This window comes from Scatophagus argus, chromosome 20, assembly GCF_020382885.2.
Source record: "Scatophagus argus isolate fScaArg1 chromosome 20, fScaArg1.pri, whole genome shotgun sequence".
Lineage (NCBI taxonomy): Eukaryota > Metazoa > Chordata > Actinopteri > Scatophagidae > Scatophagus > Scatophagus argus.
The window spans coordinates 2,525,128-2,547,364 of NC_058512.1; the positions used below are offsets into that span (position 1 = coordinate 2,525,128).

Sequence of the window (22,237 nt, forward strand, 5' to 3'; positions counted from 1 at the left end):
CCCCCACCTCGAGGGCCAAACCGAGGTCTCAGCACCAGGCTGGCTGCTCCACTTGCTGCACCAACTCCCTCCTCCCCACAGTGAATCTTTCACTGGATAAGAAGAAGAAGAAGGAAAAAAAAAATCCAAAAACCAAACTTTATTTTTTCCCTTCTCTTTATTCGTTTGGCAGAAACAAATGGGAATAAATCGGACACTATCTATGACTCGACAGACTCCCTGAAACCAGACTTTACTAATAACAGCAATTCTTCATTTGTGCGTCCTCATCGTTCGGTCCCAAGTCTTTGTGCACAGATTACAGGACGTCTGCTGAACGAGGACCAGACCCTTCACAGGCCATCCTTCAGCTTAGGCTGGGATTAAGCTCACTTCGATACGGGACAAAGAAAATGCACCACAGAGCTTCCTTCGCTTGTCCTCGTGCAGTCTGTCGGAAAAACAAATCCCGTCGATGCTTTTTGAGGCTCTGCAGACACACAAAGCATTCAGATAGCAGTACATTCTGGAAGCTTTAAAGGACATCCGCTCTGATTCTGCGAGTAGTTTATTCTGACTGAGTAGTGGTTCCCTTGCTGAGTTAACACTCACACACGTGGCAAACAGGTAACAGATCCAGGTTCGCTGGTCGTGGTCCGGTGACAGAAACACCAGTGTGACATCATCAGCCCAGCCTGGATCAAGCTGACCAATCATTCTGCCATCATTAATTATGTACAATATATATATATATATATAAAATCACACTTATTTACAGGACATGTGGCGACAGACAAAGCCTCTCTGGGCGTCCACATGGTTAACATGAATACAATAACGGACACAGCACCTCTAGTGGCAGAAAGACAAAGACACACACTGAGAAAAAACTTGGCACTTGTAGATTTCTCCCACGTGAACAGAAAACAGAGACAAAACGGAGTTAGTTTTAGTGGTAAACAACGCTGGGGCCTCCATTTCACAGGCCAGAAGGGCAGGTGTGGCTTGTTATTGGCCTGTTTCTCTTCTTCTTTTTCCCCCACAAGTACAAAAGTATCTGGGCCTCAGAGGAGGCAGATCAGGCTTTTTCCCTCCTCGATCTCCTCCTGGACCTTGTCGCTGGAGGTGGCGATCTCGGCCTGTGCAGAGAAGACAGCGCAGATGAAGGTGAGCACGGTGCCGCCCATGGCAGTGTAGAAGGCCCAGCCCATGGAGCAGAGCCCGGCCCGGTACGGAGCCGCGTCGGGACCGCAGTACAGCTGGACCTTGTCCGAACCCCAGCCAGCAGGGTACAACATCAGACCCAGGATCAGAAACAGACCTGCGAGAAGGGAGACAGAGAGAGGGAATCTTAACTGATGGTAGTATCTTTCATTAACACCTCAACCAATAAAAACAGCCACCAGACCCGTCTAACATGACCAAATTTAATGTGAGGCCAATCTTGCTGTGAAGCATTTTTCAGTTAAAACCCCTGCAATAAATCAAAAGTGCTCACTGAGTTCCCGAGTTCTGTGACTGCCGACCTTCTCTGGTAAGAAAACACTTCCTGCCAAAGTGCCATCACAGCATCCAAAGCATCCCATCAGGACGACAAAAAATGTTACACCAGGCAGAAACGATTTCCTGCTAACGAACTGAAGATAATCACAGCAAGACCACCAGGAAAGAGAGACCCAAACCTGAATCTTGACACACATGGCTGTCAGGTCAGTGCACAACAGAAAGTGGAGAACAACAGGAAAAGGTAGCCTGCCCCAGTCACTGGCTGACCCTCCGGCGTCTCAGGGGAAGGATGGGGGTCACTTCCTGTCGTACGGTGACCCACTTCTACTGCTGTGCTGACTTGGCTTGTAGTGCTCGAGACTGGACGAGACAGAGGCCTTCAAAAACTGTAACAGAGACTGGTCTCAAAGATACTTTTTGAAGATCTCGGTCTCGTCTTGGAATCGACTGCATCCTCATCTCAAACAGGACTCTGGATTTTATTTCAAGACCAGTCAAGACCACAACTGTGGGGATATCTTGGTCCTGGTCTTGGCCTTGGTCTCAGTGTCTCTGTCTGGATACACTCGTCTTGGTCACGACTAAAACACTGACACACACGCAGCTCTTCTTATTGGTGCATCTGATTATACTAAAAACAACCTTCATTCTTCATTAATGTCATGAGGTTTTCATCCTCTGCTCTGCACTTCCTCCAGACGATCGGTCAGTTGACCAGACGAGGGGCCTGCCACCAATCAGAGCTCAGGAGGAAACATTTACAATAATACAATTACAGATAATAAATGAACCCCACACACACAGCTCTTCTCCAACGAGCAGGTCTCGCCGCTTTGCTTCATAATAATAAAAAAAAGGCGGAGGTGAACTGTCTCACGCTCCTTTCATTCTCTCCTAATCTCTCTCGCTCTCTCTCTCTCTCAGCTTCCTCTCTAACTCCTGCCATTCTCTCGCTCTTAAAGCACCCAATATCGTATTAAACAAGGAAATGAAAACTAGGTCATAAATTCTTTCCACATGTTGCCGCATTGCCCTGACGTCCAGACCAGCTCCAGTGATGGATTGAAGGTATGGTTTCAATTCCCAACCCCACCCCTCCTAAGACCCCCCCTCCACACACAGGCCGGACCTCCTAACCTAATATCCCACTGCACTCCACCCTCCCAGCCTCACTTTTCCCTCCGCACTGCTTCGTGTCTCTGTTAACTTCCAGACTGTCAATTCTCCACCATCAATCCATTTCTGATCGCTGCCTGCCTGCCACCAACACCACCCCTCCTCTGTAACCTCTGCTCCCACAGCCTCCACCCTGTAATACAGCACAGCAGGCCTGCACTCTGCTCCAAGAACTCTGGCCACACTTCTCCTTTCCAGGAAAAAAGAAAAGGAGGAGCTGGGTCCACCTCTGGGATTCACGTGAAGTGAAAATAAAGAGAAGAGACAGCAAGAGGGCGAAAGGATACACAAGCAATCTGTTAGTTATTTTCTCTCTTAATCGATTATTGTTTGGTCTGGTGAGCCGTGACCGGTTCAAGGTGATGTCTTCAAATCCAACCAACAGGGCAAAAGATATTTAATCAACCATAAAGAGGAGAGAAACAGTAAATGTTCACAATTCCATATCTGGAGCCATTAAATATTAGAGATTTTTGCATTAAAAAACTGATCAATTCCTAATAAACGACTGATCAATGAATTGACTTATCTTTACAGCTCTAATTTCCCTCTTGATTTGACTCCATCGCGTTGTATTCTGAACAAGTCCTCTGATTTGATCTTAAATTAATCCTTCAGTTAATCCTTCTTTCATTATGATTTTAAGCTTCAGTTTTTGTTGAAACGGGCAAAACTGTAAACAGGTTGCACACCTTCGTGATACGGCCTTTATATGTTTACAGTAATTACATGCTGCTGCTTCCCAAGTAAAGCAGTAATGATTTATTGCACACAGAAAAACTAAAAATATATGAATGATTAATGCTGCAGCGGATTGGTTGGTAGGAATCCAAACAGGAATCCCCTTTTTTATCTGCTCCACTCATCACACAGTAATGCTGCCTTAATTCCTGTAAAACTCTGTTGTGTTTCCTTCACTTCCAGCCGGGAGCTGAGTCACGGTCAACAGTTAAACCTGTGACGAGGTCTGTGACTCACGGCTGGAGGAAAAGTTTACGACAGGTAATAAAGGCATTCGACACCGTACGCACCACAATTGGAGACAGTTTTATGGCTGACTTTGTTTGGGGTCTTGTCTCTAATCCTTTTGCGACTGAAGTCCGACCTGAATGACGCTGAGCGAGGAAGGCGTTTCAACAAACGTACAGAGAATTCACTCACATGTAGTCTTAATGAAATCTTTCGGGGCCCTCCAACTGCACGCCTGCAGTCAGTTTACCCGATTGACCCTCAACAGAAGAGCGTCTGTTTCAGCCATTCAGTTACAGAAAGGGAAGGGAATGGATTTACCTTCAGTCTGAGCTCAAACTGACCGTCAGGGTAATGGCATCTGAGAAACTGCGGTCCAAAGTGTGTCACAGGGGACAAAAGAGTCTAAAAAAGTCCAAGTGACATCAGTGCATGTGAAGATTAGGTTGACGGGCTTTGGAGCTACTCCAGAGCAATGACGTGACCATCTCTGGCACCACAATCTTCCCATCTGAGGTCAATCACTTCCCCAAACATCTGCAGTCTGGCTTCAGTTTTCTTATTACCGGACGGTCGGCACGAACAGTGGAAAGAGTGATTGGTAGAAAGTCGGTGTGGTAGTGCTGGTGGTGGATATCAGTGAGAGTGAAATCATTCCCAGGCCTCACGACAGGACAGCAGTCAAACTGAAGACTCTCATGCGCACTAAGTGACTGACTGATCTTGGAAGGATGACAGAGAAGCATGAGCCGTGACACTGGTAGATGTCAGATAGAAGGTTAGCTGGGTCTTATCTCTTCCTGTGGTCGAAGTGAGTGAAAGGTTATCGGCCCTTCGCTCCACAGACATGAAGGAAACCCTCCCGCCTCCTCGGCTGTTTGAAGCTCCCCTCGCCCCCTTTCCTCTTCCGCATCCTCATCCTCTCCACAATGAGGAGACTCAGCGGTGCATTTCCCCACTTTCTTTACCTTAGCCATGTGTCGTGGTCTTCATCTGGTTTTGAAATGTTTACACACTCCAGAAATAACAATAGCATAACATTTAAGTGCTGTTTCAACAGCACTTCTGATAACTTTACTGTACCATAACGCGAGGGCTCACTGGCTTTATTCTCTCCTTTATTTCCATGCCTTCATGTGGTGTTGAGTTTTAGCCTGGGACAGCCTGTAGCTTTAGCTGCAGCCTTTTAGCATAATATTATTTTATATTAGCACTGCAAGTGCAATTTCAGACACCTTTACAACCTTTTTTTCCCCTCTAAATCAGTCAGTTGGAGAACACTTAAATCAGTTTTCAGAATCTCACATAGTCAGCATTACTTAGCTAGCTAGCTGTAGCTTGTAAACACTGCAAGCAACATTTGTCATTTTAGATTACAAAACCGATGGTCCTCAGCTAGTATGTACTTTCAGATGCCTGAAGAAAAGAGGTAACAAAATCTATTACGGCCTAAATAATAACAAATTCACATTAAGCTATTTCAGTGCAGAGAGCCTTCCAGTAGCCGCTCACGCTTCACTGTGGACTCCTCTAAGGTCAGCAGGCCTGCACGGAGTCGGGTTTACGGCTTGGCATGTCCTTCACCACGGACCCACCTTTTTTCTGTTTGGGCCTGCAAATAAACAACTGTGGGGGAGGACAGCCATAATCACCAGAGAGCTGAGAGCTATAGTCTGTGAAAATAAAGAGGAGGTTCAGTGAGAATGATCTCAAGGCCTCCTCCCTTCCACAGTTCACCACAGTGAGTCAAAGTGGCCTGAGATTTGGTCTCAGACGCACCAGCGTGGACGCGGGATACACGCCCTCCTCACACAAGCAGAGATACGCATGCGTGTTCAACTTTGGGCCAATCGAGCGCCAGACGGACTGCAGCTGACTGGGCAGAAAGTAAATATTTGGGTGGCAGTTGCTCCGAGTGACAGCTTTGAGGGTGGAAACAAGCCACAATGTGTTTTAAACTTCTGACTGCCTGGCTTCACAGAAGGCTCCACGAGAATTAAACACATCACTCTCGCTGTGGGCGCTGTGGCGCTCGTAATGAGTGCGTTCAGCTCAAACTTTTCATTTACCTTGATGAACGGTGGACGCCACAGGCATGAGGAGAAACAATAAAGTTTAGATGAACTGAGTTGGCTTTAAGGTTCTTCGTCTGTTCTCTTTCGATCAGTACAGTCACATATTTCACATCAGGGAGTTATGAGAAACCGTCTCAAAAGCAACAAATACACCGACATTGACATTGTTCTAGCTCTGACCAGGAGGTGTGGCACACCCGTATGTGGGACTAAAGGCCAGGTTATGTTAGATAAGAACTAGTTCACATGAGGCGTTTCTCAACAACATCGGAAATGAAGTGTTTAGAGACACCATAATCATTTAAACACGGGGATGATGGTTCATATTTTCAGATGCTCACAGAGCTGCACGCTGCTGTACGCATGGAAAGTGACCAAAAAAATGGGGTAAAGAAATAATAAAAGAGAGCTAGACAGAGAAGAACAAACATCGCCCGGCGCCAAGCCTTTTTAAATGTTACAGAAATGATCAGAGGTAGCTCACCAATTCAGACAACAGTGGGAGAGAAGGATGTGTCTGAAGACGTTTGATCATCTGACAAGCAGCTCTGATGAAGCACACTGGCGCCTTGTTCAACGACACAAATCTGAGACTGTTTAAGACCTCTGAAGAAGAGCCACACTGGGATTGAAATACACTTTTTCCAATCTAAAAAAACCCTGAAATCTGAAGAAAGAGCTCTTGGCAAGCAGTCATCGCTCTTTAAAGTGAAAAAAATAAATAAATAAGTATGTGTGCACATCTCACCAGCGATCCCTTGCAGCAGTCCACACACGTTGAAGATGCTCTTCTTCATGATGCTCTGGAAGCACATGGTGAACACTGAGATGAACGCCACAGCGCACAGCAGCAGGATTCCTGCCGCTAGGAAGATGGACGTAGCCTGCCAGAACCCGCTGGCGATCTCCCCAAAGTGTATGGCGTACGGTCCGCACAGTATTCCACGCTGCAGGTGGGGCAGTTTTATACAGCGGCCGTAGATGCCCAAAGTGGGCCTGTAGGCCTCTCCAGCTGCGGTGGCCCCATGGGGGCCGAAGACGGCATCGGGGGTGCGGGGGAATCCCACCAGCCAGTCAGTGCTCATGAAGGCAATGAGCTCTCCGAACGCGGCCACAATGCTCAGCAGAGTCCACAGCATGGAGCGGCAGGTGACAATGACATGGCACATGCTGACGGCGGCTGGAGTCTCCGATCTGTTCAGATGTCAACACCGCTGAGAGGCAAAAAGGTGACGCGTGGGTCGGAGAGCTGAGGCTGTGATCCCTCTCCGGCAGAGATGCGAGAACGAGTGAACACTTGACAGGAAGGAGTAGGTGACACAACAGGGTTCGGGTCAATGATTCACAGTCTGCTGCCTCGGTCTTTCTCTTCACTTCTGATCCTCGGCCGGTGTCGTTTCAGCACAGCTATTGCTCCTCCTTGAACTCACCCTCCTTCTGTCGGCTCGGTCTTCAGACTCTTATTCGGTCTGGTTTTTGGTGTCTACATTGTATTGTAGTTGTGATCCCTGAGCCAGCCAGCTGGCGTCACATCAGACACACCTAAGAAATAAAACAGAGAGAGAGAGAGAGAACAGCAGGGTTAGTGCTTTAATTGCATGTGTAAAATGTAATTGCGTGTATAAAAGAAGCTAAGATGATCAGTAATCTTTGAGGAAGTGCAGCTCTCCTGTTTCATATCTGGAAGAGGAGAAGTGTGGAGAATGAGGAAAGTGTGGGGGGGGGGAGGGAGGCCTCTGGTGTAGATCTTCAGGAGAGGCTCTAATGAGTTGTGTAGGGACGCGTTCATTTGAAGTGGGCCTCTTCTGTTTTCACTGTGTTTATGTTTGAGGATTTGCGATCAGCACTCTCATCGTGTTCTCTACTCCCTGTAGATGTGCATGACTGAGACTGTAAAGATGAAAACTGGAATAACATTATGCATGTCTGCCCTGGTGTGTGTGTGTGTGTGTGTGTGTGTGCATGTGTGCGTGTGTGTGTGTGTGTGTGTGTGTGTGCATGTGTGCGTGTGTGTGTGTAGGCTGGGGAGGAGGAGATGGGAAGGTTAAAAGAGACGTGGAAACAACGGAATGAGAAGCGGATGCAGACGGAGAGAAAAACAAGCCGGAGGCCTCTCATAGGACAGCCCACACAGCAGACCTGGGGTCAGCCAGATGATAACACAACGGCTGTCCGGCTGTCACATGACTGCTGATAACCTCGGTGACATCAACCCTGCTGCACTGCTGAATCAGTGACACGACAAGCAGGAAGTGTCAGTTCATAAAAATGTCACATCTGCCAACAAGCGCTTCTTTACATAAAAACATAAAGAAAGTGTCAAGTGTCTTCAGGTAGAAATGAAAGGAAAAAGGTGCTGGATAAAAAGTTTGAAAGGTTTGCAAGCGATGGTGGGAAAAAGCTCATACTTAGCTTATGCCAAACTGGGCTAACGCTCAGTGAATAAATGCATTTCACAAAACTATTCCTTAAAGGGGGGGCTTAGTTGTCCTTCCTGAATGTCCTCTCAATGAGCAATGAGTCTTTTTCTGCTGAAACTGTAAAAACATTTCCTATAAAAGGTCCAGTCCCTGACGTAGGTGTTATACTCTGTTATAAACTGGCCTGTTTCGCTAATACAATAATTACATCAGAGTTATGGGCCTCATTTTCACACTTCATGAGGGTTTTTCTTAAATCAAGTGAGTCGCCTGGTGTGACGCCTTGTCCTCACACAGAAAAAACAGACGACACAACACAGTAGCAACGTGCCGATCTAAAGGATCTCCTTAAACACTTAATTCTATTAAAGTTATGAAAAGCTTGATCTGATTTGATCTGTGAGAAACATAAACAAATCTGAGCCGAACATAAATTAAAACACAGGGGTTGAAATGCCAGAGAAGATTACAAGATGCTTGTGCTGTCCAGGCCTTTGGGCTTATGTTATAAATACAGCTCAGAGCCAAAGCTGACAGTTGTTTCTTTTCTTTTCTGTCCTGGTTTCCCTGCTGTCTCTGGGGAGTCTGTTAGTCATTCACCAGTCAGTGTTTGGCAGGGCAGCACTGGGCTGCTGTTGACACGCGCGCTGCCCGCACCGCGAGGTTTCCATCGCTCGGGCCCCCGATGTGCCCTGACAGCGAGGGTCGCAGGAGCCACGGCCGGCCTTTGTGGTCACATCCCAACGAGTGAGACCCAATGTGTGTGTGTGTGTGTGCGTGTGAGTGAGTCAGAGAGTTACACAAACTTTGATCTTTGTCATCCTGTAGAGATATCAACAACAGTTCTGCCTTTTTTCCCCCTCCTTCTTCTTTTCCAGAGGAGAAAATGACCCAGATCTGTGGTCTCTTGCAGGGTGGTGTGTGTGTGTGTGTGTGTGTGTGTGTGTGTGTGTTTGGACTGTGTAAAACAGATGAGATCATAAGAACAGGCACAGACAGCCGCCTCTGTGGACTTGGACCAAAATTAATTTTATGAATCACAAGTGTTCTCATTGCCTCACCATGAACAGATGCAGGAACAGATGCAGACACACAAGCGCTAGCTGAACTTTTTGACCCCCCCCAAAGAAAAAGACCGTTGAGGTTCAAGACGGGGCATGGGGCTGGGTCCAGGACCTCCTTTGATGAGACTGATGTTTGACGTTTTAAGACAAACGGGCAGCTGAAGATTTAAGGTCAAACATTTGCTGGCCAGTTGCGAAGACTAATTCCTCACTGACAGGAATATTGTTGGAAAACACTTTGGAAACAAAACAATTTGAACCAGCTGGGGGGGGGGGGGGGTGTTGTACGGATCTCTAAAGACCAGCACACATAACCTTTGACCTCGCTAGGCTGCACTGTGTTTGCATCACGTGCCTGTTGGTTACACGGTACCTACAAGTGGGTCTAAATTGGTCTAAAGCTGCCTTGAATGTGGGTTAGTGGATCTAAAACAAGTCTGGTTCTATTAATGTACCTGGTATTTGTCACATCAGCATACACCCAGACGTCTGCTCGCTGTTCCCAGACAGACACATTCGAGCAGTTATCAGGAACAGAAGTTTCCCAAGATAGAGTCAAGTTATGGTAGTCTGATATGTGAGGCTAGAGGTGGATTTATGATGTCTTTTATACTCCCTGAGTAACCAGGGGGGGAGACCCAGGATTATTTGAGGCTCGGTTTACATGCACAGAAGAGTTAACAGCCCTCAGACTGCACCCACCACCCTGGTGACCCTCAACACTAATCCCCATGTGTTTCCACACTCTTACAAGACTCCCTGCCATCTGACATATGCTCGCCAAAAAGTGACTTAGGAGGGACTTTCTTCACAGTTGGACCTCAGTTTAATTAATAAATCAAAATGAGACTGATGACTAATGATCAGTAGTCTGTTAAAGATGTCTGATGGGTCACAAAGGAACATTAAATTTTATTTACAGTCATGCCAGTTGCATTGTGAAGCCATACATTTTATGCCAAATTTCATGGCAGCCCATCGGATGGTTGTGGAGCCCATTAATGCAAAACTCTCAAAGTGGCTCTGGAGGAAAAGTCATTAGGCTTCAGTCTCATTAGACCACGAATATCAGTGACAAATTTAATGTTAACCAATCAAATGATTAAAATACAGAAATCTCTCCATCATGAGGTCACTACAGGAAAGGTCAAGGGATCAAAAATTTTCAGTGTGGACCAAAGCGGTGGATTAACCCACCAACTGCCCAACATCCTCGTCCCTACAGCTAAGCTGCTACACACAACTCCTGTTCAAAGTGTCCACTCAGCCTTTCTCTTATCACAGCAACATAAACAGCAGGAAACGCCTTTCTATGCTGCCACTGACAGGAAACAATCTACATATCTATGGACACCCCGTGAGCAGAGTAACACGTCGCCATGGAGAGCGTTTGTTTAGAGCTGGATGAGGGCTGCAGGGAGAGTTTACGAAGGTCTACATGCTGAGAGGGCAACTTTTACAATTACAATCATCTGGCCTGTGATGTAAATCAATCAAATTCAGCAAAAGTTCAGCTTCCCTTCCAGGCATCTGTCTGATTTTGTGTGATTTCATAGCTCTTGTGAAGGCGTTAGAGGAATAGGTCTTGGTCTTGTCATTAGGAAAATTGCAGGCTTTAACAGTAATAATAGCAGTGAATAACAAAGCAGTTCATTGTCAGGTTTTCCACAGCAAAGGAGCCAGAGTTTCCTAACACTTCTGCACATCTGCTCAGCATCCTTCAGCTGTGTGACGCTGCAGCGAGGTTTGATTCAGACCTAAAACATAACACTTATATCCCATTACATCAGCCAGAAACCCAGCTGACAGTTTGTGTGAGCGATCGCCGACCCAAGGAGCCCCCTCAGCGGATTAGAAAGAGAAACTAAAGCAGGACAGTGAAGAAAGTGAAACAATAGTCCAACCTGTGTCCATCGGTCTGTGGACAGTCCAGCTCTCCAGGAGATGTGGCTTCTCTGCCCTGACTCTCCTCCTCTGCTCACACACTTTAATGTCTCTCAGCTCAGACTCCAGGACCCTCCCCACGTCCCTCCTCCCTGGACCGCCACATCTCTTCTTATTGGCTAAGGCTGCAGCCACACTTCTTGAGAGAGTCCACATGGTGGCCATATTTCAGTGCTGAATCTGGGTTAAAATAACAAGAGCTGGAGCTGCAGAGGGTCCCACTCTCTCTCTCTGTTGGTCTCAGTTTCTCTCACCTCCTCGCTCTGTTTTCATTGCTCTCCTTTTAATCAACCAAAGCCGACTTTTTATTATCAGCCTGACTGCATTTTCACTTCCCTTACAAAACAAGTAAACATTAAGTACACACAATTAAGTATGCTTCTGTGAATACGTACAGAAGTGTTAATATGCTGTTGGATAAACTATTGGTATACTTGCCTGCGGTTTGGTTTAGTTCTTTTTCAAACTAAAAACCTTTTAGTTCGTGTAAGCGTTCTTCTGCTGTTGTTATTCTGTAAGCTGCACCATTAAAGTGATGAACACGTTAATGCATAAATAATTATACTCAATGATATACCACTAACATTAGAACACTGTATGATAGTATTCTGCATAATGAGCACTCTTACTTTTTGTACTTCAAGTATATTTTGATCCTAATACTTGCTACACTGGTCATATTGCACAACAATGTGTGGACAGTATCCATCTAAAACCTCTGCTATATAGTCTTTATTTACAAGAACACTGTAAGTTACTGTTATGATTCAGTTTGTAAGTTTAGACACAAAGCTTATCTATAACCAACACATAAAGCACATCGCACACGCAGATCATGTCGTAACCTTTTCAGTCGCTAACAAATATCTGATTGACAGATTAGATAGCTGCCTGAACGCCCAGTTAACTGCTTGATAGAGCAGATGGTTCGCTGTCTGACTAATGGATTACCTTTCTGGCTGATGGGAGCAAAGTGTCCCAGGATTGCTTACAACAGCACTGGGTGCATTCAGCCAACACTGCAGTCAGCTACAGCGTTTGTCTGACTTTTGTGTTCACTCACACAGGGGAGACAAATTAGTTCCATATGAAGACGGAAAAAGGGGCCGACTCAAACAGGAAGAGAAGCCTGATAGGCCAGGCACTTGAATACAGAGTGGAAAGCCTGAGGAAGAGGCCTTTCTTATCAGTTTGAATGGAAGTTAGGCCATAGCAGTGCAAAAATAGTTCTTGTCAACCCAGATGCATATATCCTGAACATAATAAAACCTCTCCCTGACCCATTTCCAATAAATGCTGGTGACGCATCCTCGCCCTGTGGTTGTGAACTGGATGAGAAGAAGTTAATAGGCCATTTAAAGCCACACAAAGTCTCCTCAAATGTCTAGAATTTCACAAAAATGCCTTCTCTCAACAAAACAACTGTTGGTTCACTAAACTCCATCCCGTTAGACACTGTTGTCATGACTGTCAAGGTTTTTCCCCCCCTCACACAATGCATCGAGTGTGTGTATTGAGTAGTAGTCACATTAATTGACCCTTGATTTCAGGTGCAGGTAGACAAAAGTAGACTTCCCATTTCTTGCCTGCAACCGAAATTTTGCTGGCAAGAAAATGACAGCTGTCAGCAGATTTCATATGCTGGCAATAGCGGGCTAATTAAGCTAGCTGAGCTGGCTGAAAACATCGACTCTGGCTGACTTTATAATATTTCCAGTCAATTCGTTTTAAAAAGAGAAATATTTTAAATTGGGTCTCAGATATCCAATTCAATTAAAAAAACTAACAGCTAACAGCTGTTAGCAATTCAAAAAACTGACGTTAGCAGGTCCCGGGCCAAAACTGGTCCAATATATCAGTTGTCAATCCACATAGAGGATATAAATAAAGAAAGAGCATTATTCTTGTATTGCAGTGTACACCTAATTAGTGTGATCAGACAAAATTTATGATGAGAAATTTAAGATGAGACTGTGTTTATTTCCATCCAACCTCTTCGGCAGCTCTTAGCTTAGCCTACATATTTGATTGTATTTTCAAACAGTATGTTTTTACTTTCACAAGAAAAAAACTCTTCTGGGATGAGGACTAAATGTGTTTGGCAAACGTGATGCTGTCTCTGCTAAAGCTGCAGGAGTGTAAACTTCCCCTAATTCAATAAAGAGCGGGACAGAGATGCTAACGTTAGCCTAAACTCTTATAGCAGCATCTGGGCCAACGAGCATCACTGATGCAACATGTAAGCAGTTCACAGTTTAATCCATTTTTTTCCTCTTTCTATTTTGTTTTTTGGAAAGGCAATAACGCCGCCCAAATTTTCAGACAGTTCCACCATGTCGAGAAATCCAAACCTGCTAAGCTACTATCAGGGTTCAGGGAAATACCTCAGTCAACTACACTTTCAGTTTATGCTCTCAGCCAACTTTCCTGTGAGCGAACCTCATCCTCATATATCATGTTTTCGATTTGGAGACACAGATACGGATCAGACAGAGACGGACCTCATATTGTCTTACAGACTAACAGAAAGACAGCAGTGCTGCCTGAAGGCGGCCAGAGAGATTTCTGTTGGCAGCCTCGGCAGCTCAGACACAGCACAGACCCTCACATCAAAGACCGGAGGATCAGAAGACCCTCGGCGGTCGTAACTGTGGCAGCACATCAGTGCACCAGACACATGCCAGGCTAAATCATCACTCATACATGTTCAACAAAGCACCCAGTCTGACTGTTGGCTTGCTGGTAATTCATCTTTCCTTGTCACACTCTGATCAATAGCATCTCGACTTAAGGAAAGCTGACAAGTGTGACGCAAAGCAGGGAAAAACCTGCAGATAACAGGTTTGGCAAAGGAAATCCACTTGACAGTTCAGCTAAAATGGTGAAGGTATTTGCGGCCTGAACGTGAAAATTTTGTTGTTTTCTTACTTTGGTTTCAAACGGCTCCTTTCAATAACAATATGCAATCATTTTTTGGTTAACCTCCTGAATTAAAGGCTGAAATCTTATACAAAATTCTGGCTGTTTAGCTTGAGTGAAATGATTAATTTATTATCAAAGTAGGTGCACAGTTAGTTTCCTTTTAATCAACACTTTTCAACCAGTTACTGCTTGGAAGTGTCTTCCAGGAGCCTTAAAGTATCTATCATTTTGCCTTTGAATTGCTGTATCATACTGTATAAAGGAATTCAGCCAAGAAGCAGAAACCCACACCAGGTACATCAGCATTAACCTGGAGAGGAGTTGTACAGTTGGGATAGAGTAAATCCAGCGCTGACAGTAAAAGCCTGATTTCTGATAATGTAAAACAACAATGCAAACAGAAATGTTTCTGTGTCTGTACACCCCTGACCTGGATATTCAGGAGTAACAAAGCCTTAGTTTGATAAAGAAGGCAAGACGGAGTCAGGAAGGAACTCATTTCATACTACAGAAACCAAATGCTTGATTTTGGCTCGTGTCGCGATTCGCGGATGTGTCTCAGATATCTCGGTGAAGTTTTCATCTCCACGTGTTTCCAATCTGGGCTGCGCCTGTACATGTTATGTCACTGCCGCATCGAGCCACCCTGAAGAGGCTACGCAGGGTTCACTTTTAAAAGGGGAAAGAGATGGAGACGACAGACAGATGGACTGATGGAATATTTGGATCTGACGAGAGCTTACGGACTTTCCAGCTGAGGCAAACCGTAATGACAGCTCACTGCGTGGTGAAATCAGATGTGGATCACTTGGCAACCTCCCCTAAGTGTAAAACAAATGTCTGGAAAAGAGGAATATCTGAAAACATACCTGATGGTGGAAACTTTCAAATATGTCACACATTTCTCATCACCCAACAAGAAAAGCTGAATAACAGTGCAGTGTGAAAGCAGATGTGGAGTGACAAATGGATGATGGGGAGTCATATACATGCGCTTCTCTGTGCAATCAGAGAAGTCTGAGCTCGGTTTGAATCCCACAGAGGGAGCAGCTACAACCATCTGGCCACTTCAAGGCCCCAGCAGCGAAAGGCCCATCAACAGGCACATGGAGGCACATGTTTAACATCTCACTCAGCCTGGGTGAGGCTGGCAGGGTTTTTGTTACTTGTACTTTGAGATTTACAAAAGAATACACACAAGAACTTTGCCTGAATAAGATAAAGAACAAAGAATACGTCAAAAAGAGCACAAGTAAAAACTTTTAGGTCAGCGTCAAACATGTATTAAGGTTGGATACCCTGCCCAAGCCTGTACCATCTCCTTTCATGATTTTAACACTGAACTTTTGCTGAAAGGGACACATTTCATTGTTAAGCTGCATAAAATCTTCTCTGCTACAGCTCATCTTCACTGACAAGCCCAACATGACATCTGACACACTATACTCAGGACACTTTGTTTTAATACGACAGCTGAGGTCAAGAGACAGATACATTTCTCCAGCGAGGCCACTCCACATCATTTTTATCCATTATGCTCTTGTCAGCGGTGGTTGTAGTTCAGCGTATCTTAGTGTGGGAGAGTTACTTCTGCGGCATATTTGCTAATTTATGAACTTTCTGGGGAGTACCGCTGGAGCATAAACACACGGATGTGTTGAAGGTGAGGAAATCCCAACACTGAGCTCCGGGCGAAGCGAGACGGGAGCGTGGGAAAGGGAGACGGAGGGAAAAGGAATAATGGTGGAGAGACCTGAGTGTTGAACGGCTTGTGGTCAGCGGGGAGCACACCTGTGAGAGGTGTGGAGCTAAGATGTTGGCCACAGAGGACTTATAACACCTCCGACTGAGGGGAAAAGGTGGCTGAACTGTGGAGAAACAAGCAGCCAGGGGGGAAAAGAAAACAAATTCATTTATCCCAAGAGTCTTTTTTAGTCCAAACACTTGCATAGAACATAATAAAAACACAGCATTGCAGTGTACACATGAACACATGTGGACCTGGGCACACAAAACATGCAAACCTCCATTTGATCTCAGTGTGAGTGGTCAACTGTTCCCCCCCTGGAAACATCTGTTTATACAATCTGAGTGTCAGTCTGGTTTGGTAGGGGAGGTGCAGCAGGAGTCACTGCAGTAGGAGTGACGGGGTTATTTTTCAGCTGTGCCTCTGAGGAGGAAGGCGGAGGTCAACAAACTCTCATCTTCTCATATTGACCATAACAGCCCTCGCATGGCGAGCCCATGCCACAAGGGTTAAGAGGGTGGTGGAAAACAAAGACCATCTGACATATCACAGTCTGGCCTCAAAGTGGGTGGCCAGGCGGACTGCCACAGACGGGGATGGTTTCACTGGATAGCCATCTTGTGAAAAGATTGTTTTGTGCTGTTTGCTCTGACTCGGTCTGTATGGCATCTCTGAGCAGCTACATATCAGCACTCGTGCCGTTTGAACTGAAGATTAAAGAGGCTGAGGAACAGCACCAAAACAGAGATAACCAACCATCCATCACAATCGCACAGCGCTCTCAGAGAGCGATAACAGAGCAACAATCACTACTGTTTGCTGCGTGGAAACCAAAACAGAATACATGGTTTCTTTCTGACCCTACAAACACTCCAGGGGGGTGGAGGTTTAAAGCAAAACATTTCGTCTGTCTTATAAGCATAATTAATCAAAGTAGTAGTGCATTTTTCATTATATTGGCCACTTACAACAAACACAGTAAATCTCAAGCTGTGCTTTGTGTTTAGCACTAATTAGCATATTTAGCATGTTAACATGCTAAACTACGACTGTGAACAAGGTAATCATTATTTCTGTGAGCATGTTAGCATTTAGCTCAAAGCCTGAAAGTACAGCCTGACGGGAGCTGCTACTGTGGCTTTTAAGTCATATTAAGAAACACATTAAGGTGTCCAGACAGCCCTCTGACTATAAATGTCATATTATTCATGTTGCCAGCGAATATCAGCTCCAAGAGTTTTTTTTATTGAAGCAATAGCTTAAAAACTACACGTTTTTGCTGTCTGTCTTCATACACATAATTAACATAAGCACCAAAAAATTTAAATATTCAACTTGATGAAAAGTCACTGCACACCTCCCCAGTCCTTCACCGGGCAGTGAAGGACTGGGGAGCCCTGAGCAGCCCCAGCACTTCTCCACAGTTTCCCACTGTTAAGAGTTTGGGGCCCTCAGGCACTAACACTGTCTCCATTATGCTTAACCACTTCCAGCCCCACCTTAGCCCTGCACACAGCCCCGGGGACCATAAACACAGAGGGTCTAAGCAGAAAAGTCCTACCACTTCAAATCCCCAGGCTTCTGTTTTCCAGTCCAGGCTCAGGAAATCAGTCCCTCTGCTGAGCTGGGTGGATGGTATTTGGCCCTCTTCTCTGGGGGGGGTTAAAAAGCATTGTTCTCACTGTGTTTTGTGCTTGGGATGAGTGCAGTTTAATCCCAACTTCCCTGTGGCTCTGACACAAACTCTCCTGCAAACTGAGACCTCGCTGGCTGCTTTATCCAAACGCCCCTGGGGGCAGAGCCATCGCTGTTGTGGGGCACTCCAAGCTAAAACCCGACACCCTGCTCTCGCTGAGAAACGTTGGCGGGAGACCCTCTTGAGTTTCGGATAATAAAAGTATCATGTGATATTACGCCCGCTCTCAGGCTCTTGGCAAATTACATTAACGGCATGCGTAGGAGGCGAGGAGATGAGGGATGGAGACAAATGAAGGGTAAAAACGAGAGGCCGAGGACGAGGCGGAGAGGTGGGAAGCTGAAAAATGAAGACGTGTGCCGCCATTGTCACACTGGTTTCGGGGGAGTAAAGTGAGAAGCGCTTTCACTTGAGGACAAAGAGATGAGTGTTGAAGAGTCATGCTTTTCCTCCCCCCAAAAATACCTGTCCATGTCAGATTAAGACAAAACACTGGACACCCCTGGGGTATCCTGCAGACACAACAGGAACAAGGTCTGAATTAGAACTGACATGGCAGGTTATACAAAAGCAGTCACGTGTCAAATTTCCGGAATAAATGACAAACTTCCTGGTAAGAAATAAGAGTGTGTTTTAACTTTATAGATTTAATTCAAAGATAAAACCTCAGCCTGTTGCCACCGATGTGTCCAATAGAGAGAATAAGGACAAAGGAGGCCCAGTCAAAAACAAATGAGATAACAGGAAGCGGAGAGCTGACATGAAGTCTCCCTGACAAACGATTATACTGTTTATTATCTTAGAGGGGGCTTTCCACTCTGAAATGACCTTCACAGGTGGTCCCAGCTCATTATCTCTCAACCGGTTGTTTTCCTCCATATTGGAAAAACACGGTCACCCTCCGACACCCCCGACTTCCCACTACATCCAGATAAATACACCAGACAGAATTCAAGAGCCACCGTGACAGACAATGAAAACACAACATGAACTTGAAGATGCCGTTTCAATTTAAAGGAAGACGATTCACAGGGTAGCAGTGGGACTGGAAAACACACACTCAATTTCCAGTTTACGGTGCAGCCTATAAAATGAAAGAAAACCCTCACGAGGGAAGTATTGATCAGGTGGTGCAGATCAATGGTGTCTTAGACTACATCAGACTTTAGAAGGTGTGCCTAATAAACTGGCAACTGAGTGTACATTACAAGAGAGAATTAGATTTGTTTTGTTTGTCTTTGCTTTTTTGGGAACTACTGGATAATTTTACCTTCACAGGTTTTATGATATTATTTATTAATGAATCTGAGAAGGAAAAATGACCCCTTGGCAAACTGTTAACAACTTATGAAACTTGTGACAAGAGGTTGTAATTTCACAGCTTAGTTCTTAAAGAGACAAAAGGGGGTGAGTTAACACCTACATGAAGCTGCTTCCAACAAGGTCTTTGGATCATCTTGCGTAACTGTTTCATGATTTTAGGACAGAGACGTTGCTGTTGAGTTTTTCAAATGCTATTATTTCTCTCATACTCAAAAGAACAAACATGTTGAGGTACTCTATGCTTCGGAGTTTAATGCTCCATAGTTCTCTACACATCAGGACTGTTTGCATGTGGATTGATCAGATGTGGTTGACAGTCGGCTGACAACAAAAGCAAACAAATCACTTGTGTGTTTTCAACTGAGCCTTGCAAGAGAAACCTGCCGTCAAATGACCAAAAACGTTCTAAGTTGTGTTCATGCGGGAAGCAAACCGCTCACAATGAGAAGCTGACTGAGAACAGAAGGTTTTCAGGGCCTTCAAAGGGGTCATGTTAGATAACACCTGGCCGGAACAATAGGAGCCATGGGAACAGCTTGTATTTCCACCAATAACAGACAGGTGCCAGGAACCCCAATAATATCAGAAGAAGAAAAGCAGGAAACCACATTTCTGTTTGTTTTGTTAGTCTACACAACTCCAGAGGAAAAGCTCAACACTAGAGTCACACGTCAGTGGACTAAAGAGTATAAATGATAGCAAAGAACAAATAAACACACATGGAAAAGCACCAACCTCTTGCATTGGACGCAGAGACGAGTCTTCCCTTAAATCCAGATGATGTAAGTGTCCTCTCAGAACCTGCAGAGACAGCAGAGACAACACAACGATGAGTCCAAATCACAAAACCACACCATCTCCAGAGTGCAACAGTTCAGCCGCAGTTGGCTCCACAACTAAACGAGCATCTCTTTCTCTTCGCTCGCTGGTATTTTCCACCTGGAGAAATCGTTAAACTGTTTCACATGTTCGTAAAAACGGAGCAGAAAAAATGAGAGACGCTGATGTCTGCATCCCTCATCTGACATTACGTGGGTCCCTGTGGCAAAGTTGCATAATGATTAGCACAACAAAACATATTGTGTGTGTGTGTGTATTACATAAGCCAGCTGAGGCTTAGTCCGATAACTAAGCCCCGAAAGGTGAAATCTCTTGTAAATTTTAATACCACATACTAATTTTAACTTCTGAAGACAACACAGACACGCTGACATTTAAGTCCAGCTGGGTAATGATGACCTTTAAACTTTAACTTTCAGTGCTTTATCTCATGTAAAAGAGCTAAAAGAGTGAGTGATAACATTGCTCTGAGTCTGCTCGATGTTTAATAGGCGAGTGTTTTGCCTAAACAGCTTTAGCATAAGCATTAGCATATTAAAACATCCATGTCGCAAGAAGGCAAACCTTCCTCCTGAACCAACTCCATAGGACCACTGACACAGCGGCAGATTCAGGTGACTCCACCCTCTTCATACGAACAGCACACATACGTCAGGCTGCGGTTAATTAGCTAATGGCCGTCTATTTTCCCTTTCAGTCTGCACTGTGGAGGCTTTATTAATTGATTCTGTCCTGACAGAGCAGCACTCAGCTCAGTTAACAGTCAGCTCAATAGTCTGACTAAGCAGTAGTCACAACACTAACAGGACTGCAGGGTTTTCCGCTGATAAAGCGTAACCGTGGATATCAAGCAGATTCAACTGGTTGCTCCTCACCTGACACAGACAGGTATATCTTGAAAGGAAGCTAAAGGCAGAGTTTGTACAGACAGATGAATGACGTGTGAGAACTTTTGACTGACAATACACTTCATCTATCAGTGGACGCCTGCGTGAGATCATGAGAGTGTAGTTTCAACACACACACACACACACACACAGAGTGTAAAAAGTAATCCACAGAGTAATGAGTTTGAAAGGATTCTGATTTGATTCATGTCAAGTCACTGCGCCTGAAACGCCCACAGTAAAAATAGCTCACCTGCCCAGCAGGAAGGTCCCGGAGTCTGTGGAAACACCAACTGTGTACTTTGTTTTATGTGCAATGTGATAAGGAAATATAACCAAATGACCAAATAAGGCACATTCAACGCTGGCATCAGGTTGATGAACAGTGGAAAAACAAGCAGCATTTTGCTACAGAAACCCTGGAATAAGCTTGAAATAATACACCATTCTGACAAAACCTTCACTGGGCTCACAAAAGTAATAAACAGCAACCACAGAGCAGGCCTCTAAGTCAATGCTCTCTCACTGAATAAAATTTTCACATTTACCTACAAGACTTGAAACTGACAACAAACAGCGATTGCTTTTAAGCCATTTTGCATGACGCTCAGATGAAGGTGAAAGAGACATGTTATAACTTTACACTCCTGGCTCTGGCCTCTTTTTCTCACTTTTTCTCACACTTTCATCTGATAGAAGGCAGATGAAAATCTCAATTTTACACCTAAGTTCCATGTAATTCATCATAACAGCGATAAGGGCAGGAACAACATAGCTGTAACCTGTGAACGAAGAGGAAGACCAGAGCAGCAGCACAGCATATTCTCCCGCTCACCATCAGCAGATTGATGTTTTGTCCTCCACAGTGTAAATTCCCCTCGAGCCTTTTCCAATTACAGAAGTGGGTGCACAAATTGAAGGGATTTTCCTTACAGTCCAACCCTCACACGCACTAAACCTGGGAACAGCTCTTGGTTAAGGCCATGTAACATGCTGGTGTTTGGAGCTGAGCTGTTGAACCCTTCCCCAGCTGGGGGCAGCCCATTATGTGGGGTCTGGGGGATGTCTGCAGGCATGTTCACTGCAGCCAGGTCCACCACAAAAGGGTCTTTCTTATAGCATTTAAGGGCTTTGGGAACAGGGGAGTTGGATGGAAAAGGAAGTATGTGGGTTGTCAAGATTTAAATGAATTGTTTAACGTTTGGGAGGCGCACTTATTCGCATTCGAGCTGAGAGCTCGATGAGAAGATGGATGCCAATCTCAAAACTTCTCTGGTTGCTCACATTACAATAAAGTGAATATTTTCGGACTTGGGACTGTTAGTTTAATGACACTGCATGTGCTTTAGAAGTCTGTGATAGATATTTTTCTCTATTATATGCTTTGTTGATTTGCGTCCTTGCATCATGCCAGGCGTTTAAGACACAGAGTTGTTTAAATATAATCAAGGTGACAGTGCGTGTCATTTGGTCACCTGTTGTTATAGAATCCAGGAGAGTCTCATCATGTCTGTAAACATTTTTGAGAACAGATTTTCATCAGCAACAATGAAGACAACAACTCCCATGATCCCATGCTACTCATGTCTTTTGATTTAATTCAGAGACCCCTAGTGGCAGAAGCTACATACACACAGTGTTTGGGTGTTTTGCGAGCTGCACATGAAGAGGCTAACAAATTGTGAACTA

General features: G+C 45.0%; 1 protein-coding gene across 4 annotated transcripts in view; it reads right to left on the reverse strand.

The window, feature by feature from the left end:
- Positions 1 to 138: 138 nt before the first annotated feature.
- lhfpl2a (LHFPL tetraspan subfamily member 2a) overlaps positions 139 to 22,237 on the reverse strand; it is a 32,223-nt gene continuing 10,124 nt past the window's right edge. For 3 of the 4 annotated variants that reach the window (XM_046375429.1, XM_046375428.1, XM_046375430.1), the window contains exons 2-4: positions 19,557 to 19,622; positions 6,454 to 7,247; positions 139 to 1,300 (exon numbers count right to left, since the gene is read on the reverse strand). In XM_046375429.1, coding sequence (XP_046231385.1) covers positions 1,044 to 1,300; positions 6,454 to 6,874 — 678 coding nt within the window. In that variant the 5' untranslated portion in view covers positions 6,875 to 7,247; positions 19,557 to 19,622 and the 3' untranslated portion in view covers positions 139 to 1,043. Of the gene's footprint in view, positions 1,301 to 6,453; positions 7,248 to 11,093; positions 11,224 to 19,556; positions 19,623 to 22,237 lie in introns of those variants that run through there. The other variant, XM_046375431.1, reaches the window with a different exon arrangement.